The sequence below is a fragment of the Palaemon carinicauda genome, unplaced genomic scaffold, assembly GCF_036898095.1.
Source record: "Palaemon carinicauda isolate YSFRI2023 unplaced genomic scaffold, ASM3689809v2 scaffold328, whole genome shotgun sequence".
Lineage (NCBI taxonomy): Eukaryota > Metazoa > Arthropoda > Malacostraca > Decapoda > Palaemonidae > Palaemon > Palaemon carinicauda.
Window position 1 is genome coordinate 5001 of NW_027170955.1, and position 12500 is coordinate 17500.

General features: G+C 32.8%; 1 protein-coding gene across 1 annotated transcript in view; it reads right to left on the bottom strand.

Moving 5' to 3' along the window:
• Positions 1 to 12500, bottom strand: part of LOC137636562 (atrial natriuretic peptide receptor 3-like) — a gene marked incomplete at its 3' end in the record, with an annotated part of 148794 nt that overhangs the window by 4994 nt on the left and 131300 nt on the right. The window contains exon 4 of the mRNA XM_068368959.1: positions 10346 to 10460. Within this exon, the coding sequence (XP_068225060.1) occupies positions 10346 to 10460 (115 nt within the window). The remainder of the gene's footprint in view (positions 1 to 10345; positions 10461 to 12500) is intronic.

The following is a 12500-nucleotide window of genomic DNA, read 5'->3' on the forward strand; positions in this document are numbered from 1 at the left end:
CTTCCACTGTCTTGGGGTAGAGTTCTCTGGCTTGAGGGTAATCAGGGATGGGATGAAGTAAGGGAAAAAAGGCTAACTGTTTGAAATTAAACCATTGTTATCTAGTGTTGTGTAGTGCCATAGCCTTTATACCATGGTCTTCCACTGTCTTGGGTTAGAGTTCTCTGGCTTGAGGGTAATCAGGGATGGGATGAACTAGGGAAATAAGGCTACCTGTTTGAATTAAACCATTGTTCTCTAGTTTTGGGTAGTGCCATACCATCTGTACCATGGTCTTCCACTGTCTTGGGGTAGAGTTCTCTGGCTTGAGGGTAATCAGGGATGGGATGAAGTAAGGGAAAAAAGGCTAACTGTTTGAAATTAAACCATTGTTCTCTAGTTTTGGGTAGTGCCATAGCCTCTATACCATGGTCTTCCACTGTCTTGGGTTAGAGTTCTCTGGCTTGAGGGTAATCAGGGATGGGATGAACTAGGGAAATAAGGCTACCTGTTTGAATTGAAACCATTGTTCTCTAGTTTTGGGTAGTGCCATACCATCTGTACCATGGTCTTCCACTGTCTTGGGGTAGAGTTCTCTGGCTTGAGGGTAATCAGGGATGGGATGAAGTAAGGGAAAAAAGGCTAACTGTTTGAAATCAAACCGTTGTTATCTAGTGTTGTGTAGTGCCATAGCCTCTGTACCATGGTCTTCCACTGTCTTGGGTTAGAGTTCTCTGGCTTGAGGGTACACTCGGGCACACTATTCTATCTTATTTCTATTCTTCTGGTTATTTTCAAGTTTTTATAGTTTATATAAGAAACATTTATTTTAGTGTTGTTATTGTTCTTAAAAGTCTTATAGTTTTTCCTTATTTCCTTTCCTCACTGGGCTATTTTCCCTGTTGGAGCCCTTTGGCTTATAGCATCCTGCTTATCCAACTATGGTTGTAGCTTAGCAAGTAATAATAATAATAATAATAATAATAATAATAATAATAATGATAATGATAATGATAATAATAACAACTACAATGATAAGAATAATAAATAAATAAAATATAAATAATAATAATAATAATAATAAAAAGGGTTAATGGAACATGATTAATAAAGCGGATTTTTTCCGTACGGTAATATTTCCGCTCGGTAGGAGACATGTTTCCACACCAGAGGATTTTCCCCCGAACGGCTTCGTAGTTGTTATAAGCCGCTACACTGAAACCGCGCGGGTTACCAGTGCAGGGGGTTAGTAAATCTCTCTCTCTCTCTCTCTCTCTCTCTCTCTCTCTCCTCTCTCTCTCTCTCTCTCTCTCTCTCTCTCTCTCTCTCTCATTATGGTGAGTGTGGTGATTCCCTTTTAAAAGCAGCATCACTTTCGTGGTTGACATTATCTGGTAACGAAAGATGGGGCTTGAAGGTCAGGTGTGAAACAGAGTGACGGCGAGAGAGAGAGAGAGAGAGAGAGAGAGAGAGAGAGAGAGAGAGAGAGAGAGAGAGAGAGAGAGAGAGAGAGAGAGAGAATATCATTGGCTAAAACTACTTATTATTAGATAGAGTTTGCGTTCGCTGAAATCTATATCTTATCAAGAAAATATTTAAAGATTTTGGAATTGTAGTACAGTGAAAATTATATAGGGTATTTTTTTCTAAGGTTTATTCAGAAAAACAGTAAGTACAATCAATTTTGCCTTACTAGAAATTGATCCTAATTTACGGAAAAATTTACAAAAAATAAAAATACGTAAAAGCAAGGGATTTCAAATAATATATTTAGAGATTTTCCCTTTTTTTTTTTTTACTATACGTTTGTCTGTTGACAGGATTAAGTGAAAACTACAATTTTGCCTTACTAGAAAGTGATCCTATTTTACGAAACGATTTGAAAAAAAAATAAAAATACGTAAAACCAAGTGATTTTAAACGGTATATTTACAGATTTTCCCTTTTTTTTACTATATTTATTTGTCTGTTGACAGGATTAGGTGAAAACTACAATTTTGCCTTACTAGAAATTGATCCTAATTTACGAAACGATTTGAAAAAAAAAAATAAAAATACGTTAAAGCAAGTGATTTCAAATAGTATATTTAGAGATTTTCCTTTTTTTTTTTTTTTTTCTATATTTGTCTGTCTGTTGATAGGATTAGGTGAAAACTACAATTTTGCCTTACTAGAAATTGATCCTAATTTACGAAACGATTTGAAAAAAAAAAATAAAAATACGTTAAAACAAGGGATTTCAAACGGTATATTTACAGATTTTCACTTTTTTTTTTTTTTACTATTTTTATATGTCTGTTGACAGTATGACGTCAAAACTACTTGACGGATTTTGACGAAATATTCACCCCAAATAGATCTTAGGTATGGGACCAGTAAAGCAGCCCTTAAAGTAAAAGTAAGTAAAGTGAAGAATATAATAGGACAAATGAATGTCAAAATTCTTTTGAAGAATCAAATAGGAAATTAGATCACCTGCCATCATAGTTCATTGTAAAATGGATTTACTAATTTGATTTATCAAAAAATTGGAGCAGTCCTGCCACATTTGTTCACCAGGGTATAAATACTCCCTCCAACCTCTGAGCGTGACGGGAAGGCGATATAGAATTATATATATATATATATATGTATATATATATATATATATATATATATATATATATATATATATATATATATATATATATATACATACTGTATGTTTACTATTATACATCTCCTTAGATTTTAGAGGTTTTATATATATATATATATATTATATATATATATATATATATATATATATATATATATATATATATATATATACTGTATGTTTACTATTATATTTCTCCTTAAATTTTAGAGTTTTTTTCATTTTTAAATGGTAACAGTTATTGTCATTATTAATAGCTAAGCTACAACCCTAGTTGGAAAAGCAGGATGCTATAAACCCAAGGGCCCCGACAGGGAAAATAGCGCAGTGGGAAAAGGAAATAAGGAAATAGATAGACTACAAGAAGACTAATGAACATTTAAAAATAAACATTTGAAGAACAGTAACAATCCTAAAATATTTCATATGTAAATGATAAAAAAAAGAGAAAGAAAAATCGGAAAATTTTGCCGGAGTGTACCCTTAAACTCTGTTCCAAGGCAGTGGAAGACCATGGTATAGAGGCTATGGCACTACCCAAGAATAGAGAACAATTGTTTGATTTTGGAGAACTGCTTCCCATATCTAAAGAGTCTCTTCTATCCATACCAAGAGGAAAGTGGCCACTGGACAATTACATTGCAGTAGTTAACCCCTTGAGAGAAGAATTGCTTGGTAATCTCAGTGTTGTCAGGTGTATGAGGACGGAGGAAAATGTGGAAAGAATAGGCCAGACTATTCTGTGTAGGCAAATTAAAAATGAGCCGTAGCCAAAGAGAAGGATACAATTTACTGTACTACTGTCTTGCCAGTCAAAGGACCCAATTCCTCTATAGCGGTATTATCTCAACGGGTGGCTGGTGCCCTGGCCAACCTACTACCTTAAATTGATGCAATGTGGACTAAGTAACAGAGAAACATTTTGATGAAATAAACATCGTATAAGAAATTTATTCTTTAACGGACAACGACTGGAAAAAGTCAATACTGCAGTTGTTATGGTCTGCTTAAGGCAATGAAGCAAAGTTTGCTTTTGCCCCTTAGTCCCTTTATCACCTTTGTCAAGGTGGAAACTTTATCATTTGACCTGTTTCGGGAATTTTCATTTTCGATGGGCAATTTTGACCATATTTCAATAAGAGCGCTCTTATCTTTATTTTTCAATTTTGTATATTTTCGACGTTGTCATTTTTATTTCTTTAAGTGGTTCTACTACCTCCGCCAACAAAGTTGGAACTAGGTTATGTTTTTGCCCGTTTGTCAGTTTGTTTGTTTGTGAACAACTTCCTGGCCACAATGTTACTCATAGAGTAGTGAAACTTTCAAGGTTTAATTGTTATATTAAGACGTGGAAGTGACTAAATTTTGAAAGTCCTAGGTCAAAGGTCAAGGTCAAGGTCGAGCAAAGGTTCGACCGAATTAACCCTAACTTTAACCCCAAGTTCGCACATGGTTGTCACATAGACTTCAAATACGCCTACGGTCTAAATTGATTCTGGGTAAGGTAAGCTAGTTTCGAGAAGTAAGCTGCCGTGGCGGAGGTCTGCACTTTCAGAGTGCTTTTCTAGTTTAACTTGCATCTGCATGGTTGTTCACATCAACATCAACAACAACAACAACAGCAAATGCGGCCGTTTTTAGTCCATTGCAGGACAAAGGCCTCAGTCATGTCAATTCATGCCTGGGGGTTGGAGAATTTTCATTACCACGCTGGACAGTACATATTGGTGATGGTGGAAGATTTTCGTCTGATTGCTCACAACAAACTCCCCTAGTATGGGGGGCCTGACTAGTACAGCTCTGCTAATCATGGCTATTCGCAAACCCTTTCATTACTCACATCATTACCTATCAAATGAAGATAGATATATATCACTTTATGGCTGTGTGTTTGTCTGTCAAAGAGTCCGGTGGCCTATTGGAAACGTTCCTGCTTGCCATTCTGCTGGACGGGAGATCGAGTCCCACTCAGGTTCGATAGTTTCTTGCAGACCTCAACATCATTGTGAGCTAAGAATGGGGGTTTTGGGGGAGCCAATAGGTCTATCTACTGAGTCATCAGCAGCCATTGCCTGGCCCTCTCTGTTCCTAGCTTGGGTGGAGAGGAAGCTTAGGCGCTTTTCAGATGGATATATGATCTGTCTCTAGGGCATTGTCCTGCTTGATATGGCATTGTCACTGTTGTGAGCTAAGAATGGGGGTTTTGGGGAGCCTATAGGTCTATCTACTGAGTCATCAGCAGCCATTGCCTAGCCCTCTCTGTTGCTAGCTTGGGTGGAGAAGGAGCCTAAGCGCTTTTCAGATGGATATATGATCTGTCTCTAGGGCATTGTCCTGCTTGATATGGCATTGTCACTGTCCCTTCATTCTGCCATTCATGAGTGACCTTTAAACCTATTTATTTGTTTGGGGAGAAAATATCACAGATAAGCATCAATCAAATCTTTATGATAAAAAAGTTGACTGAATTCTAGAATATTTTTTCATTATCAATAATTATAGGTTTTTAAGCTGTATAGTAAATTTCCGCAGCTGATATCATTGAAGCTATCAGTAAAGTTCATATACCTTTTCCAATTGTTAATATGTTTATTTTAATGTTCTTAATGTTGCCAGGGCACCAGCCACCCGTTGAAATATTACTGCTAGAGAGTTATTGGCTGGACAGTTCTTTCTGGTTACGGCTCATTTTCCTTTAGCTTACACATACAACGAATAGGCTAATCTGGCCTATTCTTTACACATTCTCCTCTGTCCTCATATACCGGACAACACTGAGATTACCAAACAATTCTTCACTCAAGGGGTAGATATTGTCCTCTTGGTAAGGGTAGAAGAGGCTCTTTAGCTATGGTAAGCAGCTCTTCTGGGAGAAGGACACTCCAAAATCAAACCATTGTTCTCTAGTCTTGGGTAGAGCCATAGCCTCTGTACTTTGGTGTTCCACTGTCTTTGGTTAGAGTTCTGCTTGAGGGTACAATAGGGGACGCTGTTCTCTCTCTCTCTCTCTCTCTCTCTCTCTCTCTCTCTCTCTCTCTCTCTCTCTCTCTCTCTCTCTCTCTCTCTCTCTTGGCTTTTTTTTAAGTTTGTATAGTTTGTATAGGAAAATCTAATTCATTGTTGTTGCTGTTCTTAAAATAATTTATTTTGATTGCTTATTACTTCTCTTGAAGTTTTTATATATCCTTGTTTCCTTTCCTCCCTGGGCTGTTTTTTCTCTGTTGGAGCCCTTGGGCTTATAGAATCTAGCTTTTCTAATTAGGGTTATAGATTAGCTTGTAATAATAATAATAATAATAATAGTAATAATAATAATAATAATAATAATAATAATAATTATTATTATTATTATTATTATTATTATTATTATTATGATAATAATAGTAATAATGATAATAATTGTAAAAATAATAATAATAATAATAATAATAATAATAATAATAATAATAATAATAATAATAATAATAATAATCCCAATGAACCCGTTCCACAAATCATATAAAAACCCCAATAATCTTCCACGAAATTTTCGTGTTCCTTTACGTCAAAACCCCATTTCTTTCCTAAGCCACACACTACACCTAACAAACTCTACCTGTCAGAAGGAGGCTGTGGTGAATATCTGTGTTCCCTGAGGATACAATCAATACTGTTATCATAACGCTTGATATGAATGCCTCGTTGCAATGGGACTTTACCCTTACTGGGCTACGGGTAAGTGGGGAGGGGAGCTTGGAGAAGAAGGCCAAGTTGCAAGACCAATGGAATTATTATTATTATCATTATTATTATTATTATTATTATTATTATTAATAATGATATTATTATTGCAAGCTAAGCTATAACCCTAGTTGGAAAAGAAATATGCTATAAGCCCAAGGCTCCAAAAGGCGAAAAATAGCCCAGTGAGGAAAGGAAACAATGAAATAATTAAACTATAAGAGATGTAATAAATAAGTATGTCTCTTAAAATTATTATTATTATTATTATTATTATTATTATTATTATTATTATTATTATTATTATCGTTATCATAATTATGATTATTGTTATTATTATCATTATTAATATTATTAATATTATTATTATTATTATTATTATTATTATTATTATTATTATTATTATTATTACAATTTAAGTTATAACCCTAGTTGGTAAAGCAAGATGCTATAAACCCAAGGGCTCCAACAGGGAATATATACTCCAGTGAGGAAATCAAAAAAGGAGATAAACTATAAGCGATATAATAATTGAATAAAATATTTTAAGAACAGTAACAATACTAAATTAGATTTTTCATATATAAACTATAAGAATTAAAAAAAAAAGAAACAAGAGGAAAAGAATTAAGATAGAACAGTGTGCCCGAGTGTACCCTCAAGCATAATTTGTTTATGATTACGGAATGACTTTAAATCCTTAAGCATTAATATACATATACATACACAGAACACACACACACACTGCACAAACAAAAGTTTAGTATTACCCCGTTTTATGGCTGGGAGAAGTATAATGTCTTACGGTTTCTCGAGAGTCTCATTGTTCGCTGTAAAGACAACTAGAGGGGCACTCAGTAGAGCGCAGACCTCCGCCGCGGCAGCTTATGTCTCGACCTTTTGATCAACCTTGATCTTGACCTTTGACCTTACCATGTATTAATTGGAGTGGATTTTCATACACTCAAATATGAACCAAGTTTGGAGTGTCTGTGACAACGATGTCCAAACGTATGGCTGATTACGTGAATTAGACATTTTGCTTGACCGTGACCTTGACCTTTGACCTTGACCTTCCAAAATTAAATATATTCCAGATTTTTACATAATAGTTAATCCCTGCAAGTTTCATTACTCTAAGATTAAAATTTTGGCTAAAAACCAGCTCATAAACAAACAGACACACACAAATCAAGCTCAAACAGGGGGTAAAACATAACCTCCTTCCAACTTCGTTGGCGGAGGTCGATAGAACTAATCTATCATGTGCTTGAAGCCTTACTTATGTTTTCTTCGGCCAATCAGAAATTTCATAACCCCATTTTGGCACGATTAACTATCGTTCCTTATGTCAGCACTTAAGAATAGACTTTCGCAAAACATCGAGTATTCTCAAGCACTTTTCACATATAACTTACAAAGAGACTCTTACTGCTACTATTGGAATATTATTTCAAACAAATCACCCAGTTCTACTCCACTGCAGGACAAAGGCCTCATACCTTTCAAGTCTGGGGTTTGGTCAGTTTTCATCACCACGCTGGCCAGTGCGGATTGGTGATATTGGGAGATTTTCGTCTTACTGCTCGCAGCAAACCAATCTAGTAAGGGTGGGACTGACTAGCATTGCATTGCTGATCATGGCGATACGAAAACCCTCTCACCACGTTAAGATATCCCCAGTGGCCTATGTGGTAACGTCCTGACTGGTGATCGCCAGACTGGGGTTAGAGTCTCGCTCAAACTCGTTAGTTCCTTTGGTCGCCTAAGCCTCACCATCCTTGTGAGCTGAGGGTAGGGGTTTTGGGTAGCTATAGGTTTATTTACTGAGTCATCAGCACCCATTGCCTGGCCCTCCTTGGTCCTAGCTTGAGTGGAGAGGAAGCTTGGGCGCTGATCATATGCATATATGGTCAGTCTCCAGGGCATTGTCTAGCTTGATAGGGCAATGTCACTGTCCCTTGCCTCTGCCATTCATGAGCGGCCTTTAAACCTTTAAATATTGGAAATAAAGTTGGCCAGCCTATCTGGAGCCTATATTAGTACGATTAATACGATTCTTATCCTCCAAAATATCTATTTTTTAGTATTATTTATACTATATATATATGTGTATATATATATATATATATATATATATATATATATATATATATATATATATATATGTATATATATATGTATATATATAATGTATAGATTATATATACATATATATATTTATATATATAATATATATATATATATATATATATATATATATATTATATATATAAATATATACATATATTCTATATATATAAAAAATATATATACTGTACACATATATATTCTATATATATAATATATATATATATAAGTTGTATATATATATATATATATATATATATATATATATATATATATATATATATATAAACTAATATTCATGATTATTCTTTTTTTTTTTTTCAAATAAGACTCATATACCCTCGAATATCGAATTCGTTGTGCCATGGGATCACAGACCCATTGGGAAATCCCTTTAATGTTAGATATTTCTGCTTGGCCAAAGTTAAGCTATTAACTTGAGCAGACTTTAACTCTGGTGCTAAAGTTTGAGTCCTTTGTGGCTTATTTTGAAATGTTTTTTTTTGTGTATATATATATATATATATATATATATATATATATATATATATGTGTGTGTGTGTGTGTGTGTGTGTGTGTGTGTGTGTGTGTGTGTGTGTGTGTGTGTGTATGTAAATATATGTATATATATAAATAAATATATATATATATATATATATATATATATATATATATATATAAATATATAATTACATATATACTGTATATATATATATATATATATATATATATATATATATATATATATAATATATATATATATATATATATATATATATTTATATGTAAATATATATATATATATATATATATATATATATATATATATAAATATATGTATATAAATATATATGTAAATATATATTTATATATATACATATATATTTATATATATTTATATATATATATATATATATATATGTATATATATATATATATATATATATATATATATATATATGTGTGTGTGTGTGTGTGTATATGTATGTGCGTATGTGTGTGCAGTATACATATACACAGGTATATACATATGTAGATAAATAGACATATTGTTGAGTAGATAAGTATTGCTTCAGATTTTGTAACACTTTTTCTTAGTGATATTTTCATTGCTCTTCAGATCAATTATAGTCGTGCGTTATATAAATGATTATATATACAATATTCTCTTTATTTGAAGAAAATAGTACAGAGAGTTTATAGAGAAGGGAATATCAGATAAAAAAGAGGGAAAATTAGAAAAAAAGATATATTAGAATGGATAGTTTCATCTAATGGTATATATAATAGATATGATAATCAGCCCTTCTAGGAGAAGGATACTCCAAAATCAAACTATTGTTCTTTCATCTTGGGTAGTGCCATAGCCTCTGTACCATGATCTTTCACTGTCCTTGGGTTAGAGTGCAGTTGCTTGAGGGTACACTCGGGCACCCTGCTCTATCTAACTTCTCTTCCTCTTGTTTTTTAAAGTTTTTATAGTTTATTTCTTTTGTAGTTTTCATTGCTTAGTGTTTTTTCCTGTTTGGAGCCCTATGGCTTATAGCATCTTGCTTTTCAAACTAGGGCTATAGCTTAGCTTGTAATAATAATAATAATAATAATAATAATAATAATAATAATAATAAAAATAATGATAATGATGATAATAATAATGATAATAATTATAATAATAAATCATTATTATTATTATTATTATTATTATTATTATTATGATAATTCTTAATAAATTGACAAAAATCTAACAGTATAAAATAGGCCTCCAGTTTACCTTTTCAGTTGCCCAAAAAATATAAGAATGGAACTAACCCATCTTGAAAGTCTAAAACTTGAATAACAAAAAAAAAAAAAAAAAAAAAAAATGCATTTTTCACTCACCCAGAAAATATCTCTATGTTGAAAAAGGCATAATTTCCAGAAGTGATCATGTTGAGACGATAGGCAGCCAGCATTATCCGTCGAATGTTACCAGGGGATCCACACATAACCAAAACTGTAAGGGAGAAATATATATGTATTTTAATAAACATTTTAATCTAGAGATATATAACGAGGGTGAAATGTTTAAACAATACAGTGGGGTGAATGTATTTACTTGATGATTTAAATTTATTTATGGGGAAAATATTGTTTAGCTTGAAATATGGTAGGTGAGTGGGCAAGGGTAGGGCTCCTAGGTTAGGTTAGGTTAGGTTAGGTGGTGAACCTTAGGTTAGTCAGCGTTAATCTAGAGATATATAACGAGGGTATAATGTGTAAATAATACAGCGGGGTGAATGTATTTACTTGTTGAATTGATTTTATTTATGGGGAAAATATTGTTTAGCCGGAAATATGGTAGGTGAGTGGGTAAGGGTAGGCCTCCTAGGTTAGGTTAGGTGGTGAACCTTACGTTAGTCGGCGTTCTTCTGTTTGCTTCACTTTTAAAATGTTTTTTTCCAGTTGGACATGCAAGAACACAAACAAACACAAACTATACTCATCAGATTTTTCTATTATTACAGGAGTGTTTAATTTCTTTATCAAAATTAGGAATAAATTTTTCTCTCTCTTTCCTTAGACCTAAACAAATATTGCCTCTCACCCTTCTCACCATTCAATGATCGCTTGACCCTAATTTATTCAACTCTGTTACATCTGTAAGTAAATTAACATTTTATTGAGAATAAAATATATCTGGATATAGGTAATTAGATGTTTGTATTGAAATATCTATGTGTAATGGAACCTAAATTGAGTTAGACAAAATACCTTATTCTTCTAAAAAGTATTAAAAATTATTATTATTATTATTATTATTATTATTATTATTATTATTAGCTATACTACAACCCTTGGTTGTACAACTTTGCTTATTATGGCCACGTTAAGGTATCCCCACTCAGAAAGGGATATATATATATATATATATATATATATATATATATATATATATATATATATATATATCTATGATTTTATGTATATATGTTTGTATGTATGCATGTATATATACACACACACACACACACACACACAATATATATATATATATATATATATATATATATATATATATATATATATATATATATATATATATGTAAGTATGTATGTATGTACGTATGTATATATATATTGTATATGTATGTATGTATGTATGTATGTATATATATACATATATACATATATATACATACATACATATATATATATATATATATATATATATATATATATATATATATATATATATATATATATATATATATGTGTGTGTGTGTGTGTGTGTGTGTGTGTGTGTGTGTGTGTGTGTTTGATCCACTAAAAGAAAAGACTTGATTAGAGTTGGTGCATTCGTCCTATTATTAATGACATCGACAGACCCACAATACTTGCAGGTGTATATACAGACATCGTATTTATACAGGAGAACGAAATCCCACAAGACTCAGTTTCTTGATAATTACAGAAAATTCAGATTTTGGATGTGAGGATTAAAAAAAAAAAGAGGTTGTGGTTTATTTCAGAAAACCTGGTCATTTTAAAGGTACTTGTCCATGAGCAAAGGTTGTGGAGTTGACAGAGCTTTGGAAAAAAAGAAAGAAGTTACGAAATACGTCGTTAAATTTACTCTCCAATACATCGCCTTCACGATTCAATTGGTCCTTCTGAAAGAGGTAGATGTCCCATGTCTCTCTCTCTCTCTCTCTCTCTCTCTCTCTCTCTCTCTCTCTCTCTCTCTCTCTCTCTCTCTCTCTCTCTCTCTCTCTCTCTCTCTCTCTCTCTCTCTCTCTCTCTCTCTCTCTCTCTCTCTCCTCATCTTTTCATAAGGCATCATTAAGAATCTCTCTCTCTCTCTCTCTCTCTCTCTCTCTCTCTCTCTCTCTCTCTCTCTCTCTCTCTCTCTCTCTCTCATCTTTTCATGAGGCATCATTAAGAATAGCATCTCCTCCTACGCCTATTGACGCAAAGGGCTTCGATTACATTTCACCAGTCGTCTCTATCTTGAGCTTTTAATTCAATACTTCTCCATTCATCATCTCCTACTTCG